The following is a 25,093-nucleotide window of genomic DNA, read 5'->3' on the forward strand; positions in this document are numbered from 1 at the left end:
ACTGCCCCCTAACTGGCTTTCTGTCAATGCATCCAGTAATTATTGGTTTTATTCTTTTCTTTCTCTTATCCTCAATTATTGTAATCTTTAAATTGATTATGTTTTCATGATCCTTTGGAAAAAAATTAATTTTTTGCAAACGATCAAAGGGGGGGAATGTAAAAAATAGACTCGAATACAGGACTACAATCCCCATGAGCCTTTGCTCCACTTCCCCAGAATGCCTTGTAATCTCACCTGGGCCGAGATCGAGAAGGTATTTAAGCTGATTCAAAGACTTTTGAGGGCTTGGCGTTTTTTGGACTTCCGTTTTGGAGCAGACACGGCTCTTTCCATAATGTAGGTGAGGTCTAGGCCTCTGGCCTAGACACGTGTTTTTTCTTATCCTGTATTTTCTTTTAATCCTTAACTTTAATAAACCTCTAAAAAATATAATACTCCTTGCAGAGAGAAACTAATTTCTACCTGCCTCAGTCTCCCCATCTCCCCTAAATTTTAATCTTTACAGTCTTCTGGCCCTCTTAATGCATCCATGAAGGAACCACTAATCTCCCAGACTTTGTTCACCCTTTCCAGCCTTCTAAGCATCATGACCAAACACAGAGAGTACTGTATAGGAGGGACAGACATCTCCCATGCCTGAGCTTCAGATGTTTAATTCAAATGAGATAATATCTGTAAAGTGCTGTTCTTTGAGAACCTTAAAGTACTAGATAAAAGATAGACAATGATGATGATGATGATGAAGACAATGAACATCACCATCATTAAGGACACCTAGCTGAAACATTCTTATTCCTTCTTCAGAGGAATCCTTCAGGAAATCTTTATTCATAAATCAGAAGAATATCTCCTTCAATATAATATAGAGGAAAGAATATTAGATTTGGAGAAAGGAGATCTGGATTCCAATCCTAGCTGTCTTGCTTCCCACCTATATGACCTTGAACCTCTGATCCTTTCTGGACATTAGTGTCCTCAACTGTCAAATGAGACCAGGAATTGGACTAGATGATATGAAAGTTTCCTACTAGCTCTAAACCTGTGATCTAAAGACCTCTTATCACTGTCTCATTGCTAAGGGCAGCAAGACTTTCCAAAGAATGCATTAAAGACAGAAGCAGATCAAACCTATGGAAACTGGCAGTGGAGGGGACAGCTAGCTGGGTGGCTCAGTGGATTGAGATATATATTCAAATCTAGTCTCAGACACATCCTAGCTGTGTGACACTGGGCAGGTCACTTAACCCTCATTACCTAGCCCTTATCACTCTTGTTCCTTAGAAGCAATACATAGTATTTGTCCTAAGACTGGAGGTGAGTTAAAAAAAAAGAAAAAAGAAATTAACAGTGGAGTTGGAGTGATAGTTGTTAGTACCAAAGCTCAAAAGAAATAGAATGAATAACAATTGTGGACCAAATAGCCATGTGACAGAGAAAATTTGAGAATATAAGACACAGGTAAAACTGACTCCATTTGGGCTTGGACTCTGAGTCAACTAGGGAAGACTGAATTATAGGAGTGAGAGGATATGATGTCTTCCTCTCTCTTTTACACCCCTGGTTCATCCTCTCCTTCCCAGAATGCTATTAGAACAGGGTCAGGACAGACAAGTGGTGTTCTTTGTTCCCAGAATGAAAATACTCACTGCTTGTGGAGGAAGAAAGATCCTTCTGATAGTTGTACCCTGCAGAGAGAGAGAGAGAACAGCCTTGGATGCAAGGAACTGAGATTTCATGAAAGAATTAAAGAGGAAAAGAGTGAAAATCTGAAGCCCAAGAATTTGGAAAAATATGGGTCACTGGCTAAGAGAGATGATTCACAAAGTACCGATATACCTTATTTTTCCAATTGTGGTTTCAATATATTATGGGTTTAGCATAAGAAATTAAATGGGGATTTGGGGGAGTATTGTGGAAGCTGCAGACAACATAAGAAGGCAAGTAGATGACACAGAAAAAGTCAAGAACCTCATAAACACATAAAATATATTATATACTGTATAATATCAACATATTTTACCTTTTAATACCTTCAGTATACACAATTTCTATTTTAATGTTAAAATACATCAAAAGTTAAAATTTGTGAAAAGTATGAGGAAGGCAGTAGATGAAACAAAAAAGGCTGAAAATGTAGGGATATATTTTCACCAATTTTCATTTTCATTAATTAATTTTCCATGAATACAGATAAGGCCACGTAAACACCATATAAAAGAAAAAGGGGAAATCAGACATCTTCTCTGGTACAAACGGAGGACCAAAAAATTTTGCACAGATTTTTCAGATCGCAGCGTGTTGTGCCTCTAACCACTGCAATGTGAAAGGGATTCCCGGAGTTTCTAGGTCAGGAGGCTATCCACCCACCGAGGGTCCTATTTCTGGGGTCTGATACCGGCTCCCCCTCACACTCTAAACACCTCATAGGAAAACACCTTCTATCAGACCAGGTAAAACCATAGAGGCAAAGCTGCACCCTCAGAGGCATAGAAAGTTTTTTCAATAGGTGAGGGCTTAACAGGAATGGAAGGAAGCAAGAGAGGGAGGTCAAGGAGCTGCCTATGTCCTGGCCAGAGCTGGCTACTTACCATTGAGATAGAGGCTCTTATTGTCCAGGGTATAGGCACCCAGCCTGGTGATACCTTGGGTCTGATTGCTCAGCTCCCAGTAAATCTTCTTCCTGTCCAGACTAGGGGTGGTGGGAGTTTTCCAGTGGCCACACAGGAATTTGGTTGCTGTCCCATTCTGTACGGGCCTGGGAAAGGACACATTGGAGGTAACTGTGAAGGATCTAGCAAACGTAGGCATGCCAAAGACAGCTGCAGTGAGAAGGCACCATGAATGCTCTGCAAAGTCATCCATTTCTTTGTAGAGTTCTAGCTTATTGTCAAAAAAGTGGGAGGCCAGACCTGCCATTTTATTGATTTCAGGAGCTGGAGCAGAGGAGGGGGCAGATTTGTCTTGACTAATACAGAGCAGCATCTTCTTTGAAACGTATAGCCTCACACTACCATTACTGGGGATTATGAAATGATTTGCCCAGGATCATATAACCAGTAGGTCACCCAGGTGGGAATCAAACCCTGCTCTTCATGTCTCTTTTTTCAAAAGCCCTTTTCTTCTCTCTTAGAATTGCTACTAAGGACTACTTCCAAGGTAGAATAGAGACAAGGGCTAAGGAACTGGGGTGAAGTGACTTGCCCAGGGTCATACAGCTAGGAAGTTGAGGGCCAGATTTGAACCTCCCATCTCTGGACCTGGCTTTCCAAAGCTACCCATGGTCTCTTGACCCTTGAGGCCTGTTCTCTAACCCACTATACCATGTTGCCTCTGAAAACTTAACAGTGAATGAGATCTACACTGCAACAATTTACCTTTAAATTATCTTTTCAACACATAATACAACTTTTCAATCACTTCTTCTAAAGAGTCCTACACCAGGATTCTGTGTCAGCTATGTGACCTTGGGCAAGTCACTTAACTCCAGTTGCAGAGTCCTTACCAAAATCTTCTGATTTGCAACCAATATTTAGTAGTCATTCCAAGACAGAAAGGAAAGGGGATTTTTGGTTGTTAGTAGCTTTCTCTCTCCTCTAGTAACAAATGAAAATTCCTTAGCCTGACCTTTAAAATCCATGATGAGCTGGCTTCCCTTGCCAAACTGGTGTACATATTATACACTTGACATTCTAATCAAATTAGGCAATTATCTGTTCTTGGGACTCAGAATTCATTCCCCTTTCTCCAGGATTTTGCTTACGATGACCATAATTCTTTTTGCTGTTGTTCAGTTGTTTCAGTCATGTCTGACTCTTCATGCCACTTGAAGTCTTCTTGTAAAAGATGCTGGAATGGTTTGCCATTTTCTTTTCCACCTCATTTTATATATGGGGAAACTGAGACACAGGAGTTAAGTGACTTGTCCAAGGTCACATACCTTGAAAGGTCTGAGGCCAGATTTGAACTTGTCATCTACCTGAAGCCTGGTCTGGCATTCCATCCACCACTGTACCAACTAGCTGCCTCTTGAAATACTTTGTTTCCTTCAAGTAAGTGTGTTCAAAGGCCACCAAGGGGAAACCTTTGCCAGTTCCCCCAGTCATCAGTGTTCTCTCCCTCCTCAGATTCCCATGTGTACATATTGTACCTCCTTTGCCCCAACAGAACATAAACTCCTCGATGTCAGAGAGTGTTTTGTTTTTCTATTTCCAGTAGCTAGCAGTCTACTTAGCACCTGATGTGTAGCTGCTAAATGCTTCTTGAACTAAAGAGAGGTCAGATCGCCCCCTTATGATCAGCTATGTAAGCACTGTAGCCTTCTTGGCTTTGTGGGGAAGAAGTGGCCATGGGGCCAGTGCAGGGGAAAGGACTGCTCCACACATCTTCTGAGTCCCTGACCACCTGGCCCCATCTCACCTCAGCATGGTCAGCCTGCATCCAGAATAGTCAGAGCCAAGGCTACTGTTTTCAAGCAAGGGGCTGAGCTATAAAGGAAAAGAGAGAATGAGTGAGCACCTAGATAGAGAGGGGTTTCAGTCCCAGGGAGGAGCAAGGTAGGAGAGGAAATGGGAAATCTCACCAGGCGCTGTAGGACTCTTTCAGTGGCTTTGAACTTTTGGGAGCCTGGCCGTCCCATGTCTTCTGTGTAGAGCAAGTCGGTGATGGTGAAGTTCAGGGTGAAAGACTTCAGGCTAAAGCTGCCAGATGCTGTAGAGGGAGGAGAGAAACCTTCATGGTTGACACTTGGGTATAGAGGACCATGGGATTTTCAGTTTAGATCTGAAATGGCCCTTCTAATCCCTTGATCTTACAGGTGAGGAAACTGACATCCAGGGAGGATTCAGTGATGTGCCCAAGGTCCCATAGCTAGTGTCTAAGGTGAAATTTCACCTTACGTCTTCTAGACTTTTATTCTTTTTCTTCTTTACTTTTAGACCAATTCTCCATTTACTGAAACATTTTGCAACCCATAAGCTTACCCCGGGACACCCAACAAAGGTTGACCTATTCTTTACTGGAAGGAAAACACCAAACTGACCCCCAATGATGCATCTGTAAGAAGACTTCTCTCACTTCCCCACTCCCACCTCCACCACCATTTTGCTCTATAACTCCAACCTCATCTTACAGCCAGTTTCCCAAGGAACTAGTTCAATTAAGATTAACCAAGAAACAGGTCAGAAGTATATGTGATGGTACCTGAGGAACTGGGTGGTAGTGAAGGATCTGAGGAAGTTCTTGAAGGGATTGTGGTCTGGAGAGGAGCTGAAGGGTAGAGAATCAAGAATGAAAACCTTGGAAAAGCTATTTGAAAGTCACAGAAAGATCATGTTTGAATATGGAATATGGGGGAAAGAATTCTTGTTGGCATTGGTAACTAAGCAGCCCATGGAATTTGAGGGTTAAAATTCTGAGAGACCACAGGCCATCTCTTGGGTCCCTTTATCCCTTCCCTTTCAAAAGAGCACAGTAAATAGGATTGGAAGGAGTATTAACTGCTTCCTCTTTCAGATCACAGGGATATAGAAATATGAAGATGACAAATACTTACTACTGGTAGATGATTGTAAATGATGGTTGTAACCTAGAGAAAGAAAGAAATGAGAGACAGACAGACAGTCAGAGACAGAGACAGAGACAGAGAGAGTTCTGATTTAGTTGATTCACCTGGTTTCTTTGGGTCCCCTGCTTCTCTGCTATGCTTACCTTACAGTGGGGATAGATTAACCAAGAAACAGGTCAGAAATATATGTGATGGTACCTGAGGAACTGGGTGGTAGTGAAGGATCTGAGGAAGTTCTTGAAGGGATTGTGGTCTGGAGAGGAGCTGAAGGGTAGAGAATCAAGAATGAAAACCTTGGAAAAGCTATTTGAAAGTCACAGAAAGATCATGTTTGAATATGGAATATGGGGGAAAGAATTCTTGCTGGCATTGGTAACTAAGCAGCCCATGGAATTTGAGGGTTAAAATTCTGAGAGACCACAGGCCATCTCTTGGGTCCCTTTATCCCTTCCCTTTCAAAAGAGCAGAGTAAATAGGATTGGAAGGAGTATTAACTGCTTCCTCTTTCAGATCACAGGGATATAGAAATATGAAGATGACAAATACTTACTACTGGTAGATGATTGTAAATGATGGTTGTAACCTAGAGAAAGAAAGAAATGAGAGACAGACAGACAGTCAGAGACAGAGACAGAGACAGAGAGAGTTCTGATTTAGTTGATTCACCTGGTTTCTTTGGGTCCCCTGCTTCTCTGCTATGCTTACCTTACAGTGGGGATAGATTAACCAAGAAACAGGTCAGAAATATATGTGATGGTACCTGAGGAACTGGGTGGTAGTGAAGGATCTGAGGAAGTTCTTGAAGGGATTGTGGTCTGGAGAGGAGCTGAAGGGTAGAGAATCAAGAATGAAAACCTTGGAAAAGCTATTTGAAAGTCACAGAAAGATCATGTTTGAATATGGAATATGGGAGAAAGAATTCTTGCTGGCATTGGTAACTAAGCAGCCCATGGAATTTGAGGGTTAAAATTCTGAGAGACCACAGGCCATCTCTTGGGTCCCTTTATCCCTTCCCTTTCAAAAGAGCACAGTAAATAGGATTGGAAGGAGTATTAACTGCTTCCTCTTTCAGATCACAGGGATATAGAAATATGAAGATGACAAATACTTACTACTGGTAGATGATTGTAAATGATGGTTGTAACCTAGAGAAAGAAAGAAATGAGAGACAGACAGACAGTCAGAGACAGAGACAGAGACAGAGAGAGTTCTGATTTAGTTGATTCACCTGGTTTCTTTGGGTCCCCTGCTTCTCTGCTATGCTTACCTTACAGTGGGGATAGGAAAATGTAGAGAGAATTTGGGGCAGAATGGCTATTTCCCAAATAGGGAGAAAATCAAGAAGATTAAGGAGTCATGTCCTGAGTGGAGTTACTCACCATTAAGGTAGAGACTGTCCCTGTCGAGGGTGTAGGGCCCCAGTCTAGTGATGCCACCAGTCTGGTTGCTAAATTCCCAGTAAACCCTCTCTCTATCCAGGAAGGGGCCAGTGGAATCCCTCTGATAGAGGCAGATGGTATCTACTGTAGTAGCTGTCAGATTCTTCACAGGTCTAGGAAAAGATGCATTGATAGGATCATTAAAATAACTTAGAATGATTGCATAGGAGACCACTAATGGCCCAGTGAAGAAAGGATTGGGATTAGAATCATAAAAACCTGAGTTAAAATTGAGCCTACAGCACTTACTTAACCAGGCAGATCTAGTAAATAACAACCTCTGATTACCTCAGTTTCCTCAACTGCAAAATGGGGATAATATTATTCTTTTCTTGCAGGGTGGTTGAAATTTGTTCAAGTATGATCAAATGAAAAACTCTTGATGAAAGTGTGAATGTAGATACATATTCCCTCTCTCCTTTAGGCAATCTATATTTAGTTGTTCAGAGAATGGGTGACTGGTGCTCTGTAAACTCATGCTTACAAATATATGTTTCTGCACATTTTGTTCTAGCTGACATGGTCTAACTTTGGTTTTGGCTCACTAACCCTTTTTGTTAACCCTGCTCTATTTGTTTGGAATAAGGTCATCTAGATGATCTGGTTATCTACACTCAGAACTTCTGGTTCCCCTTAACTCACTCACTCATTAGTCCCTTGCAGTCATACTTCTGAAATGATCTGATACTGAAAACTGCTCTCTCTAAGACTAAAATCAATGGTATTTTCTTACTCCTCTTCTGTCTCTCTGTCTCTGTCTCTCTCACCTCCCTTTCTGTCTATCTGTCTCTCTCTTTGGTTCACTAATTCTGATCTTTGTGCCATCAAGATTCATGTCTTACTTCCAAAATTCTGATTTTCTCCTTCCTCAAGGCTCATTCTGGGTCATCTCAACACTATGGTGATTTCATAATTTCTCATCACTTTACCTATCTTCTGTGCAGGAAGGTCTTTCTTAGTTCAAACAACGAATCCCACAAAACACTTACACGACGTGAATTTTCATTTCATGTTTCCACTGTGCTGACACCAATTACCCTATTTTATATATAGTTACAACTTCCAACTAGCATAGTCTTGAATTATACAACTGCTTCTTAGCATTCATTATTTACTTTTTGGGACCTAGATGTATAAAGATAATTCCTAGATCTACATATCTAAACCTAGTGCCTTTCTTGAGCTTTGGTCTCTCATTGCCACTTGCTTGCCTTTCCTCATTTCCTCAGTTGTTAGCTATGTTCTCTCTTCAAAATTATTTTCCATTTACTTATCATAGAGCTAGAACTGGAAGAAACTTCCAAGCTAATCTAGTCCAACATGTTCATTTTACAGAGGAGCAAACACAACCCAGTAGAGGTGAAATGACTTGCCCATAGTCACATAGGCAGCAAGTGATGAGAGTTGGAATTTGAACCTAGATCTTCTGATCCTAAATGCAGAATTTTTCCTAGTATAAATGTAGCATACCTGCCATAGAATGTAAGCTTTTTGGGAGGGAAAAGGACTCTTTTTCATTTTATATACTCAGAACCTACTAGAGCACTTAAAGAATGCCTCTTGTAGCACCTACATCCAAGGACTGTTCTGAGAATCAAATGAGGTATTAATTATAAAGCACTAAACACAGCTTTCAACAAGTAGCAAAGTCTATGTAAATATTAGATATTATTATTTTTATCATCACTTTCCACCTACTGATCTATGACTGAAATGAACATATGAAAGGTGTCTCCTTTTGCTTGTTAAAATTAAATTTGATTTAAAAATTTAAAACTCCAAATAAATAAATGTCTGTGGACTGAATGAATTGAACAAGAAGATGAAAGAACAAGAATCAGATGTATGGCCTAAAACTTTACATGAGATTAGAAATCTGCCACTGACTCCCTGTGTGACATTGATATAGTCTTAGCCTTTCTGGATCCGATTTTCTCAAGTTGTTAGACAAGATTTTTTACTCAAGCTCACTCTGTCTTTTAAATCCAATGGTCTGAGAATAGGAAATGAGATCAATGTGACTGAATGGGTCAGCTATGAGTGGATCAGTAAATATCCTGACTTGGAAGAAGAAGAGGCAGAAGGGGGTGGCCTCATTTAAGCAAGATTGTACATAATTGGAGTCCATTAAGGATGTTGGTCCTCACCTAAGTAAAATCAGCTTGCAACTGGAATAACTGGAGCCAAGGCTGCTGTTCTCAAACAAAGGTCCAAGCTAGAAAAGAGAAGAAAAGGGAAGTGAGCTAAGTAGGGTCTAGAGGCAAAGGCACAAGGAGCAATGGAAGCTTCTTGAATAGAATAAGGACTTTGCAAATCAAAGCAGTGGCAAGCCTTACCATGTTCTGCAGAATCTTTTCAGTGGTCTTGAATATGATGGAATCCCTCTGCTCCATGTCTTCTGTGTAGAATAGGTTGGTGATGGTGAAGTTCAGGTTGAAACCCTCCAGGCTGGGGCCCCAGGCTGGGGGGAGGCAGGAGGGTTGAGGGTGGGGGTGGAACACAAAGCACAAAAACTCAAAAGCCATTCATGACTGGGTCATGTATCTATGAGTCAACAGAGGCTAGATAGAATGTATGCCTTCCTCATTTCTGCTTCCTAGAACTTTTGGCTTCCTTCATTTCGAATGCCAGGCCACTTCCCTTACTTTTTAGTGTCCTTACCCAACTGCTTTGAACATATTTTGTATATATTCACAAATGGATACTTTTTTCCTTTCCCTCAAGAGAATAGAAAAACTCAAGGACAGAATCTATATGATTTTTGCCTCTAGAGTTCCAGCACCGTGGACAGCTCCTGGCACAAACCTGGAGACACAGATTCTGGCAGATTGATTTAATGCATACAGAGAACTTCAGAGGTTTGGGAAGTACTTTCCTCAAAGTGATCTGTGGAAGTAGGGGCGAACTGACGCCCGGTGTGTTTGTGTGACACCTATGATCTAGGCCACACAGTAGGAAAATATCAGAACTAAGAAAGGAACATTGGTTATCTAATGCTGATCTGAATCTGAGTCTCTCCTGTACCTCAGACACTTTCTAGCTGTTTGACCCTGGTCAAGGCACTTTAACTTTACCTCTGCCTCCATTTTGTCAATTGTAAAATGAGAATAATAATAGCACCTTCCTCCCAGGATCCTTTTGAGGAAAGCATTCAACACAGTGCCTGGCACATAGTAGGTTTTTAATTAACCCTCATTCTCCACTCCCAACCCCTTAGTCCCCATGTACCAACATTGCTTCTCAAGACCAAGATGAACAGAGATTACTCTAGACTCAGAAACTAGAAAAGTGGACCCATGATAGATACCAGATCAAGTCAGAAGTTGAATGGTAAGCATTTTTAATATCAACGATGATAATAATATCTAGCACTTTCTGAGTTGCAAAGTACTTAACAAATTTTATCTCATTTTTTAAATCAATCAAATTTATTAAGCATCTACACTAAGTCAGGCATTGCTCTAGATATAGAAGACAAGGAGATAAAACGTCCCATGACCTTGAGGAGCTTATATTCTATCAGGAGAGTTTATACATTGAAACCTCATAGACTTAGAAATTTCTCCAGAAAAGGAAAAGAACAGGCTTCACATGTTTAAATTATAAAATCTTCACTTTAACTTTTTTTTTCTGAACCCCCTACTTTCTGTCTTATAACCAATATAAAATATTGGTTTTAGAAGATTGTCAAAGGCTAGGCAACTGGGGTTAAGTTATTTGCCCAGTGTCAGCCAGGGTCACACAACCAAGAAGTATCTGCAGTCAAATTTGAACCCAGGATCACATATCTCCAAGTCTGGTTCTCTTTCTACAGTCACCTAATGCCCCCCTCTCTAGCTTTTAAAGCTCTCCACAAATATTATCCCACTCCAGAGATAGGCCTGATGAATTCTGAGTGTAGACTGAAGTAGATATTTTCATTTTCATTCTTTTTTTATGCTTTTTCTCCCTCATAACACAGTTAATGTTGTAATATATTTTGCATGACTTCATATGGATAATGGGTATCGTATTTCTTATCCTCTCAATGGGCAGGTAGAGAATTTGGAATTGAATATAGTTTTGTTTTGTTTTTTAAAAGAACTCTGCCTACTTTCCTTCCTTCAATTTCTTTTCTTCTTTTATTGAAAAAGCTAGCATTTCTAGTACGATGTTGAATAGTAATGATGATAATGGGCCTCCTTGCTTCACTCCTAATCTTTTTGGAAAGGCTTCTAACTTATCCCCATCACAGATGATCCTTGCTTATGGTTTTAGGTAGATACTACCTTTCATTTTAGGGAAATGTCCATTGATTCCTATTCTTTCTAGTGTTTTTAATAGGTTTGGGTGTTGCATTTTATCTCATTATCTATTGAGATAATTCTGTGATTCCTGTTACTTTTTTTTAAATTGATATAGTCAATTATGCTGATAGCTTTCCTAATTTTAAAGCAACCTTGCATTCCTGGTATAAATCCTATCTGGCTATATGGAATGATCCTTGTGATATATTGGTATAGTCCCTTTGCTAGCATTTAACTTAAAAAATTTACATTAATATCCACTGAGGAAATTGATCTGTACTTTTCTTTCTCTATATTTCCTCTTCCTGGGCTCAGGTATGAGGCACCATATTTGTGGTATAAAAAGTATTCAGTAACATTCCTTCTTTGCCTGTTTTGCCAAATAGCTTACATATAGTATTGGGATTTATTGATCTTTAAATTTTTAAGAGAATTCCCTTGTGAATTCATCTCGCTCTTGTTTTTTTCCCCCTAGGGAGTTCTTTGAAGGCTTGTTCTATATATTTTTTACAAGATAGGATAATTTAAAATATTCTATTTCCTCATTTGTTTATCTGGGCAATTTATATTTTTTATATATTTATGCGACTTCAATTAGATTTGTACATTTTGTCATATAATTGGGTAAAATAATTCCTATGATTTAATTTCCTCTTCAATGCTGGTGAATTCACCCATTTTAGTTTTGATACTGGTCCTTTGATTTTCTACTTTTGTTTTTTTTTCATCAAATTAACCAATGCTCTATTTTATTTGTTTTCTCATAAAACCAACTCCTAGTTTTATTTATTAGGCCAATAGTTCTCTTACCTTCAATTTTATTAATTTTTTCCTTTGACTTTTGGGTAATTCCACTGTAGTCCTTAATTGGGTTTTCTCATTTGGTCTTATTTCATTTTTTTACTTGCATTCCCAACTCTTTGATCTGCTTTTTCTTTATTTTATAAATGTAAGGTATTTACATTTACATAACAGCCTTAACCTACTTTTCCAAGGATGTTGGGTGTTACTTTTCCTCTTGTAATGTATAATTCTGCCAATATGGTCTTCTCCCTTTCCCTACTATGGGATATATCATTTCCCACTGCTATGTCTTTGCCCTAGCTTTCTTCTATACCTGGAAAGCCCTTCTTCCTCCATTCCACTTCAAAGGACCCCACTCTTCTCTCAAGATGCAGCTCCCACAATACCTTGTACATTAAACCATTCCTGACTACACTCTCAATTTATAAACTTTTCCTCCCTAACTACCTGGTAGTTGTATTTATTCTTTGTTTTTATTCTACCTAGATTTATCTCTGGAGTTGTCACTCTTATTAGAATACAAGGTCCTTGGGAGAAGGGATCATTACATTCTTTGTCATAACTGACAACTAGGAGTACACCTTTCCTATCCTCTCCCATTTCCTGCTTTATATCCTTGGGGACATTAGTCTTAATTAAACCTTTCCAGGGGAGGAAGTAAACCATCACTCATTTCCTACCTATAGTGCCAGAGGATAATGATGCCCAAAGCAAGAGACAGGGTTGGAGATAGTGTAATTATTACTGAAGAAGGGAAGAATAAAAATATTTTTAATGAAAACCATTCACTAACACTGCTGAATGAAGGCTATAGAGGAGGGGCACAAGTCTCCCTCGAATGCTGGGAGATCCCTTCTGCTTGCCAGGGTTACAAAGACCACAAGCTCTGACTCTAAATACTGAACAAGAAGGGGATAGGGGCGGCATGCGTTCCAAGTCCCATTGGGTATTTTTTCCCCTTTTGAACAATTTAGATGTTTTGAGTAGAAAAACAACAACAATAACATAGGGAAATGAATAAAGTCTATACATTGGCCGTGTCTAACAGCATACCTCATTATGAACCCCCAAATCCACTTTTCTCCTCTGCCCTAACACCCCACCCTCCATCCCCAAAAGGTAAAAATAATTGCATTGTAATATCCCAGAAAGTATATAAATTAAGAAATTAAAAACTCACTGTTTTTGGAGGGGTTTGGCATCTGATGGTTATACCCTGTAGTTGGGGAAGGGAGAAGAAAAGAAGGAGGTAGAAGAAAGAAATTTAGAGGGAAGAAGAGAAGAAGAAATGAAGTGGAGGGGAGAGAAGAAGAGGGGAGGTAAACAAATGAAAACAGGGGAGAGAAGAAAACAGAATGGAAGAGAATAGCACAGAAGAGAAATGAAGACAAGAGGAGAGGAAGACAGAAAAGAGAAGAGTGAAAAGATAAAAAAGAGGAAGAAAAGAAATAAGAAAGGAGTTATGGGTGAGGAGAGAGAGAGAGAGAGAGAGAGAGAGAGAGAGAGAGAGAGAGAGAGAGAGAGAGAGAGAGAGAGAGAGAGAACACATAAATTTTTGAGTTGGGTAGCTTTATCTGGGCAAAAGTTGAAGGAAGGGAGAGATGTTCTGGGGCCCATAGGGATGGTAAAATGGTATTTCACTTCCTTATTCAAGAGGAAGGGATTCATGGAGTACAATTTAGTTTAAGGAGCCTAAGAAAAATCCAACCATTTCTGATTTTAGAAGTAACTCCCCATATCTCTAAACTTTGTCACCACTTTGAGGGACAGTCTCCCAGGAGGGATAGAAAAAAACCATGAAGACAAAGGTGGTCTAAAAGGAAAGAAGACTTTGGGGCAGGTGGGTTGTTTTCTGGAAGTGGAACCATCTAGAGAAGCAAAGATGCCTGACCTAATTTGGGCTACTCACCATCCACATAGAGGCTTTCCTTATCTAGAATATATGGTCCTAGCCTTGTTATTCCATGAGTCTGTTCACTCAGCTCCCAGTAAATCTTCTCTCTGTCCAAGACAAGGATGGAGGAATCTTCCTGATAAGCACATATAACATCCACTCCTGTTGCTGTCCTATTCTTCATAGACCTGGAAATTGATGATTTAGACAAGAGATATCAAACATGGCCCTTCCTGAAAAAAATCACCTGAACAAGACTAAAATGTAATTCCTCTATAATTTTAAAATGTTGATGATGAACTCTATACCAAATAGTTCATTGAGGTTGAGAGAGAATTTGAAGTCTGGTCTTACTGATTGCAAGCATAGCACTGACACAATGGAATTGGCAGGGCTGTGTAAATTCACTCATATCTATGTTTACAAGTGTGTATGGGGTCTGATTATTTTCAGTAATTTCTTTAGAAAGTGGAAAGATCATTGGATTTAAAATAAAAGGGTCTGTGTTAAAATTCTGGATCTGACAGTATCTTTGACTCTAGAAATGTCACTGGAATCTCCTTGGGTTTTCATTTTTCATATGTAAATGAAGAAGGTGGTCCAGATGACCTTGAAAGCCCCTTCTAGCTTTCAATATATTATTCTATGATTCTAGAGAAAGTTAATGTTGATATATACTAACCAATCCTTTACTAAGGCCTCACACTTTCGTACCTCCTAAATTATTCCTTTTATGTGGAGCTATAAAAAAAGAAAAAACAGTTGCAACATTGTCTTTAAAAGATTTGTGGGGAAGTCTTTCTCCACTTGCAAAAGGCTAGAAGGAGCCAAGAATATTTCTAATGTCTTGTTTGTTGGGGGATTTCATCCACTGCAGCTTGGGAAAGAAGGAATTGCAATTGGGAAGCAGAGGAAGAACCAGCCTGGACATCATCTAAGTCAAATGGGTGGTTCCCTGCTATTTGAGCCAGCAGCTCCCAAGACTCTCACCTTAACAAGGTCAGCCTGCATCCAAAATAGTGAGAGCCAAAGCTGTTTTTTCTAAACAAGGAGTTGATCTGGAAACAAAAGGAAAGAAAGAAACATCTGAGTACCTGGCTAAATAGCAAGTCTGGATACTCAGGGCTGAGGAAGAAAGCTTGGGAGAGAGGAGGTAGAGGAGGTGTGGAGGTAGAGTCTCACCAGGTACTGCAGGACGTCCTCAGTGGAGTTGAATTTGCTGGAACCCTTTTGACCCATGTCTGTTGTGTAGAACAGGTTGGTGATGGTGAAGTTGAGGGTGAAAACCTTCAAGTAGGAGCTCTCTGTTGCTGTACAGGAGAGAAAGAGAGTCCTATGTGTTAGTCTAAGAAATATTACATGAATTAGATAAAATGCTTTGTTAACCTTCAAGTTCGATTCAAATGTTGATTTTTATAATGATTATTATTATCATCAATCTGGAACTGTAAAAAACTGTCGATTTGGAGTCAGAAAACCTGATTTCAAATTCTTACCCTCCCATGGTCTACCTTTGGGCCTTAGTTTCCTCTCATGTAAAATGAAGAGGTTTCTCCACCTTCAAAGGTAAGAACTCATTATTTGAAAAAAAATTTCAAAGAAATCTGAAAATTAATCTGGCAAAAACTAGGGATGAACCAACATCTTGCATGACTTAGCAAAATGAACTTCAAATGAGTTAGATATAAAGGGAGAAATTATAAAATAAATGAGAGTAATGAGGCAAATGTTAACTTTCAGATTTATTGACAGGTGGACAGTTCATGATCAGATAGAGAGATAGAGGATAGATAGCAAGATTAAATGGACAATGTTGTGAAGATGAAAATAAAAATTTCCCCCAAACAAAACCAATCTACAATTAGAAGGAATGAGGTAATGGGGGAGCATGGACCTTTTCTTCCAATTCTTCTGAAAAGGGTCTCATTTCCAGTTTCTAATAATTCAAATTTGTAAGAGTAAAAGTTGAGGGTGGAGCCAAGATGGTGGAGAAGGTACAGAATCTCATGTGATCTCTATCGAACTACCCTTAGAATTAATTCTGAAGCAATATAACAAACAAAAAGATAAACTGAAGTGATTTTCCAGCACAAAATAACTTAGAACACCAGCAGGATGGATGGAGTGTGGAGGTAGAAGGGGAACACAGGATGCAACAAACCTTGGGTATGATTGAAGCAGCAGCAAAGGTTTCTGGAGCTTTCAACTATAGACAACAAGGTCAGATACAATTTCTCAGAAAAAAAAATTACAAGGGGCCCCTTGTAGGTTGCAGGTACAAGACTCTTGTTACATTGCTCATATATATATATATACAGAAACAGCTCTCAGTCTGTGGGCAAGATCTCAGGGAGGGGAGGAGTGCTAGCAGATACCAGTGATTATAACCAGAGGGGAGGCAAGGGACACTGAGTCACAGTTGTAAAGGGGGAAAGAATGCATAGGGTTACTCATAATCCAGAGCAAAGTATAGGAGAGTTTTAAACATGTTGGTTACATTATATCACCTATGAAGAACTGAAAGCAGATAAATCCCTGGAGTTAGCTCTGAAGGCAGTTGCACATAGAACCTGAAGAGGGCTCTATTCATCACAGGTACATATCCCAATATTAACAGTTTTTTTTTTTTTAAATTAAAAAGCAAACAACAGAAAAAGAAAACTCAACATAGAAAGTTGTTTTTGGGAAAAGAGAAAACTCAAACAACAAACTCAGAACACCAATGCTGTGGCATACAAAACTTCCAATAAAAAATAGGTATTGCTCTCAAGCCTAAAAAGAATTAATGGGGGAGCTCAAAAATGATTTTAAAAATCAAGTAAGAGAAGTGGAAGGAAAACTGGGGAATGAAATGAGAGTGATAGAGGAAAATGATGAAAAAAGAGTCAACAGCTTGGTATAGAAGGCACAAAATATACTGAAGAAATTAATATCTTAAAAACCAGAACAGTCCAATTGATAAAGGAAGAATGATATCCAATGAAGAGATGAACTTTTAAAAAGTCATAATTGCCCAAATGGAACAAGATATATAAAAATACACTGAAGAGAAGACAAGCTTCTTGAAAGGCAGAATTGGCCTTATGGAAAAAAGAGGTACAAAAACTTGCTAAGGTTCAGAACTTTTTAGAAAGTAGAATTGGCCAAATGAAAAATGAAGTACAAAAGCTCACTCAAGAAAATCATACCATAAAATTAGAATCGGGCAAGAGGAATCTAATGACTCCCGGAGACATAAAAAAACAATGAAAATCAAAAGAATGAAAAATGCAAAATGTTTCATTGGAAAAACAACAAATCTGGAAAATATATCCAGAAGAGATCATTTAAGAATTAATGGGCTATCAGAAAGCCAAGATCAAAAATAAGAGTTTAGACATTATCTTTAAGGAATTATTAAGGAAAACTGCAATGATATTCTAGGGCAAAATGGAAATTGAAAGAATCCATCAATCACCTCCTGGACATGATCCCAAAAGGATAGCTTTCAGGAATACTATAGCCAAATTCCAAAACTCTCAGGTCAAGGAGAAAATATTATCAAGCATTATTCAAAGAAAAATCAGCCTCAATATTTCTTACATTATTATCAAAAATAAGTAATTGTATTAAAACTATTACTATTACATAGTCTTGATACCTACATTAGGGAAAGACAAAGGAAAGAAAAGAAAATTAAAGACCATACTATCCCTAATGAATACTGATGCAAAAACATTAAATAAAACATCAGCAAAAAAGTTAGTCACATGTTTAAAAGATTTTGACTGGACTGTATTTATCCCTAATGAATACTGGTGCAAAAACATTAAATAAAACATCAGCAAAAAAGTTAGTCACATGTTTAAAAGATTTTGACTGGACTGTATTTCTTCCAGGAAAGGGAGCTTGTTTCAGTATCAGGAAAACTGGTTGTAAAAATAATGCACCAGGTTAACAACAAAAATAATAAAAATCTTATTATAACAATATATGCAATAAACACTTTCACAGAAAATAGCTACCAGGAGACAAGTATGGACAATGATATCAGAGAGGACCAGTTTTCTAATTCTGGCCCCTGACCAGTTTAAAGTTATCTTGGCTATGGGAGTTCTTGGAAACTCAGTGGCCAGAGCATTGTAAGGCCAGGTCACAGGAATCACAGAACTACTATGTAGGAACCAGTGCATAACCTAGGGATCAACAGGCATCTCTGGAGGGAGAACAGTAGTACCTCAGAAAGGGTCAGACTTGGAGGTAAATCCCTGAATTTGGTACTCAGAGGGTAGCCTGAATGCAAGTAATCACCAAAGGGCCAAGTGAATTATGAAATAGGTCATGGAAACCTACCTTGAATGGAAGGTCCTCCAATTATTATCCCCTTTTAATAATGAGCAAGTTGAGTCTCACAAAAATGAAGTGACTTGCCCACATCTATGTCATTCACCTTACCTAAAGTTCTTTGTTCAAAAGTAGAGGCTTTTGGTATATCTCCATTCCTCACCCCTGTCTACCCTGACACTTGTTCCTTTGAACTTGGTGACTTTGACCATAGAAGTAACTAGGTGGCATAGAGGACAGTGTGTTACGCCTGGAGTCAGGAAAACTTGAGTTCAAATCTAATCTAAGACCTTATTAGCTGTCACTTAGCCTTCACTTGCCTCTGTTACCCCATCTACAAAATGGGACTAAATATAGCATCAAACTCATATTATTATTATGAGGATGAAATGAGATAATATTTCTAAGAACTGCTTAGTCATGTGGGTGCTATATAAATGCTCATTCCCTTCCCCTTCCCTTTTCCATATGCAATCAGTTGGAAGGTGTAAGTGAGGATTTGAAGACATTTTCCTAGTAAACTGGATTCTACCAATGCACCCACCATTGATCAAAGAAATCAATCAATCATCATTGATTAAGTGTTTATTATGTGTCCAACCTTGTCTAAAATACTGAGGATATAAATAACAATTTTAAAACACATTCTCTGCCCTAGGAGAGTTCATAGAAGGACCCATCCCCAAAGTGGAAAGAGCCTTAGCCATTTAATCTGTTGAAGTACAGCATTATAGAATAGAAATAACGATGACTCTGAATCAGAGGTCCTGGGATCAAATATCACCTCTGATGCTTTCTACATTTGTGCCCTGGGGCATCTTACTTAACTTCTCTGGGCCTCAGTTTTCCCAAATGCAAAATGAAGGGGTTCAGCTAGGTGGTCCTTGAAGGTCCCTTCCAGTCCTATCCAATTATGCTGGCACAAATGGTTTAAGGCTCTGGGCCTCAGTTTCCACATTTGTAAAATGAGAGGCTATACATAAGTCCAGACATTTCTAAGGTTCCTTCCAACATTACACCTATGATTGATTATATGAAAGGTCATAGCATTGGGAACCTCATTCCTTACTCTGCAACTCCTATTCTCAAGGTTAGGCATAGAAAGGAATCAGAGGCACAGAGGAGTTCCTACCTGTAGTGCTAAAGGAAGGTGATAGAGTCAGAGATTATGCTAGAGAAAATGGGGGACCAGAAAGAAAAACTACAACAAACTATTAATAAAAACTCTTGACCACATGCATACATGAATACTACAGGAAAGGGTACAGTCTATGAGATATAGAGGTGATGTGGGAGTCACATGATCTGTGTGGATCAGCCACTAAATCAGATGGGGAGGGAACTCCATCCTCACCTGGGGGAGGGGCTGCTCATTTTTGTATCCTTACCCTCTCAGCCTTGCACAGGGCAGACTTATCATAAAATCTTGGGTCATCTAGCCATCTTTGAAACTCTGGGCCCATCATTGAGCCCACCATTCCACTGGCATAGAGCTTCCTCTTCCCCCACCATGTCTGATTAAAGAGTATTCACTGTAGTCCAGTAGAAAGAATTTTAGACAAGAGTCAGAAGACCTACAACTTGAATCCTGGCTTGAACACCTTTTGAGTCTTCTTGGTAGGACCTCCAAATGGGTCTCTCTTAGTACTACCCGACTAATATTATAGGCCTTATATGTGTCAGCTATATACTGGGCATGATATATGTTAGCTATTATTCATCTGTCCAGGGCAGGTGTGAATGAGTTGATAATAATTTTAGCCCTGGACATGTTCTCAATCTGATCCACAAAGAACCAGGAGGTGTTTTGTCTACAACTGCCAGTTGTAGTCACAATTCCAAACAAAGGCTTATCTTCTCCATCCCTCAAAAGCTCCATCCTTATTATCTGTCTTTCTGATCAATATTTCCTAGGTAGAAAATAGCAGATCTAGGATTTGAACCCAGGTCCTCTGAAATGAATGCATGCTCTTACTACTGCATCACACACCCTTCATGAGTCATTAAGGGATAAAGGACAAGGTTGACCTTCTCTATGGACATGTCAGACTCAGAGACCATAACTGTGGTGATTGTTTTACTCTCTGTATTTCCCTAAAATATGAACCCGGGTTCCAGCAGAGAAGATAATGAAGAAATTGTTCTTACCAGTGTCTGCAATAGTGGTCATGGTGGTCTGGGTGGATACTTTATCTGTGGGAATGAGAGGGACAGCTGAGCTGGTGGGCAAATCACTTGTGGACAGAACCACAGCCTCAGCTCCTCTTCTGATGTCCATCGTGGCTGTGGACTCAGTCAGGGCTGGCTCTTCCCTTGCAGTAGCCATGGCTGTGGTCTCTGAAGCAGATGTGTCCAGAGAGGTCATTGGCTTTGGATCTTTTCTACTGACACTGGAAAGACTTGTGGCTGAAGTGCTTGTAGACCCTGCTGGGGGCACATTGGTCCAGGGGAAGGCTGTGGTCGATGCTGTGGTGTCAGGGGTAGCAGGGTGTGAAGGGACACCTATGGGGCTCCCTCCTCCTGTCCCAGCCCCAGGTGGGGTAGAGATTTCGGCAATGAACATAGTTTCAGATGGGCTCATCTCCACTCCAGACCAGGCAGCTGGTGCTACCATGGTCTCTGGCAAGGCAGAGGAAGCAGGCACAGTGATTTTTTCCAAGTCAATATCAGAGGCAGTGGTTGAGGCTGTTGTTGCCAGAACAGAGTGTGTTCTTACTGCAGGGCTGGAAGTTGTAGTCATTATGGTCTCTGGTTCTCCAGCTGTGGTCATTATCTTGCCCTTGCTTTCTGCACTAGAACCTGTGATCAGAAGGGTGGATAATTGAATTACAGCATGTTTAGGACTATGGTCCATTTTCCATTAGCCTCACAATGAAAGGGGTCATCCTTGCCTCCTATGCTTCAGGAATGAGGAATCATTCCACTTTACTCTTAATTGATATATCTTTCTAAGGAAGAAGTTTTGTTTTACATGTGATTTCTCTCTTCAATTAGACCCTCCCCCATTCTCTCACTTTTAAGCCTGTTTATCTCTTTTTCTGTCTATCTCCCTCTATTTCTATGTTGAATTGGATGCAATTGTATAATTCTGTGCAGGAGGTGCAAAGGAAGTTATATATGGGACTATGTATTGAACCCTCCTTTGCCCATTCAGATAAGAGTGACTTTAATGTGATGCCTGCTCCTCCAATTCCTTCCTTTATATTTGCATATTCTTCTTTAAGAAAACTCCAATTATGAGAAATAATAAGTTCCACCAATTATTCCTTATTTAATCACCAACATATTCCTTTCCCCCCTCCCCTTTCTCAAGCAACAGGAAATTGGAAGGGGTTAAACAGTTATAAAGTTGTTAAATTTTCATGGGGCAGAAAGAATCCTTCCAAACCCTAATTTTTTCAAGGCTTAATGAAGTTTAATGCATATTGTATGCAAATTAAATACAAAGAAAGTGGGTTTAGCATTCGAGGTCCTATGTAATTCAATGCAGTTCAATACACATTTATTAAGACATTGTACTAAAGTTCAGAAAGTCTGGGTCTAATCTACCTTATCTCATATAACTCCCTTCCATATACTTTTGGACAACTGGATTCCTCTTCACACTTCGTGACCATCCAGAATTTTCCTGTCTCTGTGTCTTTATTCACACTATTTTCCATTCATATAATGACTCATTTCTATCCTCCTCTATGAAATGATGAAGTTCAACCCATTTTTAAAATCTCAGTTTTAATGCCATCTCCTCTGTGAAGCCATTCTTGCTATTTTCTCAACAATTTTGAATTATTTCTAGAGATAAAATTATAAGTGAATTCTATCAAATATTCAAAGAAAAATCAATCTCAATATCCCATAAACTATTATAAAAATAAGTAATTCTATTAAAATTATTGTTATTACATAGTCTTGATATATATAACAGGGAAAGACAAAGGGAACAAAAGAAAATTAAAGACCACCCTAATGAATCATGATGCAAAAATATTGAATAAAGCATTAGCAAAAATATTTCAGTCACATGTTTAAAAGATTTTGTTGTCACTGGATTGTATGGATTCCAGGAATGGGAACTTGGTTCAGTATCAGGAAAACTCACCAAGTTAATAATAAAAATAATAAAAATCTTTTTATAACAATATATGCAGTAAAGACTTTCACAGAAAATAGCATATGTTTAAAAAACCATTTAACATCATAAGGATGAATAGACATTTCCTTGATTTGGTAAAGAGTATTTAGATAAGATCAAGAGTCAACAATATATATAGTGGAGAAATTTTAAAGGTCTGTCCAATGAAATTAGGGCTGAAATAAGGACTTCTATTATCACCATTAATGTCAGAAATAATTCTAGAAACGCTTGCAAGGCACAGTTCACACCAGTTGTGGCATATAGTAGGTGTTTAATTAATGTTAGTTGATTGATTGATTGATGAAAGAAAGGTCAGAGCAGCCCTGGGTCAATCTGCTAATTTCATGGGTCTCCCAGCAGAATATTTTGAGTACCGAAGGCATGGCTGGAAACATAGGCTTCAGGTTCCAGGACACTCATAAATCAAGAAAAAGCCAATGAATACTAAGGTAATTGTTAAATCTGCCATTGCTCCAGGCTGGGATAACATGGGATACAGTCCTTCTGACAGACTTTGAAGAACTTGAAAAATTCTAGTTTCATTCGACAAATATTTAGTAGCTATTTGATCTCTGCTAGACAGTGTAGTGGGCTCTCAGCATACAAAAAATAAAAGAAATGAAAATGAGGTCTTGCCCTCAAGGATCTTACATTCTATGAGAGGACATAGTACTTAAGTGGAAAAGTATATACATGCCTATTCAAACATCTAAGACGGACCAAGAAAAGCTCCCTGTAAGAGGTGCCATATGAATGGCCTTGAAGGAAGCTGAGGATTCTACAAGATAGAGGAAGAGGGGGAAGTAGGAATGTTTTTCAGGAATTGTGGAAACCCTATTCAAAGACACCAAGGTAGAAGATAGAATGTCAAATTTGGGGAACACAAGTAGGATTATCTTTCTGTATTCTGACTTTGTAGAAATATGCAAGAAAGAGGCAATTACCCCATACTATGGTGGAAAGAGAACACTCAGAGGTGGTTTTTAGATACTTTATCTCAGGAAGACACTTTCAACAACAGCCTGCCTGGCCTTCCTGCTATAACATTAGGGAGACTTCTCCCTCTCCTGTACCTTTCCTCTCTCTACCTCTTCAGTGCTCTCATCTTAAGGAAAGAAACATTTGAGGAAAATAAGTAGAGACCCAGTTGGTTCCTACTTTTAGTTTGGAGAATAATCATGGAGCAAGAGATGTGAGTAGAGAAAATATGGTTATTGAAGTAATCATTAAGTATTAAACATCCACCATGAAGGAAATTGAAGGGTAAGGAAGACTTCAAGGTTCTCTGGGATTTTGTAGAAATATCTTTTGCTTCTTAGCCTGGTTTTGATTCTCAGGCTTGAGCCATAAGGATAGGGGGAAGGGAGAGACTTTCTTCCCTGATGCTACTTACACTCCACTGTCCATTTTCCCTCCCACCCCAAAGTCCAACATGAAATGGGTGATCAGGTTCCTTCTATTTAGGGAGAGATGAAAAAACTGAATACTTACTACTTATGCTTGAAATCTCTTTATCATTATAACCTGTGGAGAGAAAAAGAGAGAGAGAGAGAGAGAGAGAGAGAGAGAGAGAGAGAGAGAGAGAGAGAGAGAGAGAGAGAGAGAGAGAGAGAGAGAGAGAGAGAGAGAGAGAGAGAGAGAGAGAGAGAGAGAGAGAGAGAGAGAGAGAGAGAGAGAGAGAGAGAGAGAGAGAGAGAGAGAGAGAGAGAGAGAGAGAGAGAGAGAGAGAGAGAGAGAGAGAGAGAGAGAGAGAGAGAGAGAGAGGAGAAGCAATTAATGAGAATTTTGGGGAGCATTAGGAGTGGATGGTGCCTAGAGTCACAGCACCAGGTCTCATTTCATGGTCACCCTATTCTAGCTTAGTCTTTTCCTACATTTCAAGTAATTGAATTGACAGGAAGAGGAGAAACTACAGAAATTAAATTGACTCTGTAGAAGGGTGATTGTCCTTATCCTATTTTGTGTCATACTCCTTGGTAAGTCTGGCAAAGCCTATGGATCCTTTCTCAGAATCACATCCCAAGAATATAAAACAAAAATGATACAAAGTAAACTGATTATATATTTAAATTATCTAATTGTTTTAAAATAAGTTCATGGAGGGGCAGGTATAAGTTGCAATGGATAGAAATGGGAGATGGGAGTTCTTAGGTTCAAACTTGGTCTCAGATACTTCCCAGCTGTGTGACCTTAAGCAAATCACTTAACCCCAATTGTCTAGCCCTTACTGCTCTTCTGCCTTAAAATGGATACTTGATATTGGTTCTAAGACATAAGGTGATTATTTAGTGAGTTCCTGGAACCCAGGTTATGAATTTCTACATCAGGGAAAGTGTGAATGTGGCAGATAGACCATTTCTTGAGAAGGAAAGGAGCCAGGGAAAAGGAAATGCATGTCCAAAACGAGGCTGCTCACCATTGAGGAAGAGGCTGTCCCTGTCCAAGGTGTAGGGGCCCAGCCTGGTGATGCCATAGGTCTGGTTGCTCAGCTCCCAGTAAACCTTCACTGGGTCCAGGACAGGGCTGGTGAAACCTTTATAATGGGTGCACACAACATCCACTCCAGTGGCTTCCCCTTCCTTCATAGGCCTGGGGGAAGATATATTGATAGGGAGGCCTGAAACTCCTGAGAATGATGCTTTAGAC

General features: G+C 39.3%; 1 protein-coding gene across 2 annotated transcripts in view; it reads right to left on the reverse strand.

Annotated features, from left to right (window-relative positions):
- The window catches only part of LOC103093249 (mucin-16-like), a 165,882-nt gene that overhangs the window by 11,879 nt on the left and 128,910 nt on the right, over positions 1-25,093 (reverse strand). For both annotated transcript variants that reach the window (XM_056820567.1, XM_056820566.1), the window contains exons 45-64: positions 24,864-25,036; positions 23,939-23,971; positions 20,461-21,111; positions 15,172-15,299; positions 14,980-15,047; positions 14,005-14,177; positions 13,276-13,311; positions 9,342-9,466; positions 9,153-9,220; positions 6,946-7,118; positions 6,679-6,711; positions 6,327-6,392; positions 6,117-6,149; positions 5,765-5,830; positions 5,555-5,587; positions 5,203-5,268; positions 4,583-4,710; positions 4,420-4,487; positions 2,592-2,758; positions 1,650-1,688 (exon numbers count right to left, since the gene is read on the reverse strand). In XM_056820567.1, the coding sequence (XP_056676545.1) occupies positions 1,650-1,688; positions 2,592-2,758; positions 4,420-4,487; positions 4,583-4,710; positions 5,203-5,268; positions 5,555-5,587; positions 5,765-5,830; positions 6,117-6,149; positions 6,327-6,392; positions 6,679-6,711; positions 6,946-7,118; positions 9,153-9,220; positions 9,342-9,466; positions 13,276-13,311; positions 14,005-14,177; positions 14,980-15,047; positions 15,172-15,299; positions 20,461-21,111; positions 23,939-23,971; positions 24,864-25,036 (2,327 nt within the window). The remainder of the gene's footprint in view (positions 1-1,649; positions 1,689-2,591; positions 2,759-4,419; positions 4,488-4,582; positions 4,711-5,202; positions 5,269-5,554; positions 5,588-5,764; positions 5,831-6,116; positions 6,150-6,326; positions 6,393-6,678; positions 6,712-6,945; positions 7,119-9,152; positions 9,221-9,341; positions 9,467-13,275; positions 13,312-14,004; positions 14,178-14,979; positions 15,048-15,171; positions 15,300-20,460; positions 21,112-23,938; positions 23,972-24,863; positions 25,037-25,093) is intronic.

Source organism: Monodelphis domestica, chromosome 3 (assembly GCF_027887165.1).
Source record: "Monodelphis domestica isolate mMonDom1 chromosome 3, mMonDom1.pri, whole genome shotgun sequence".
In the NCBI taxonomy this organism is placed as follows: Eukaryota; Metazoa; Chordata; class Mammalia; order Didelphimorphia; family Didelphidae; genus Monodelphis; species Monodelphis domestica.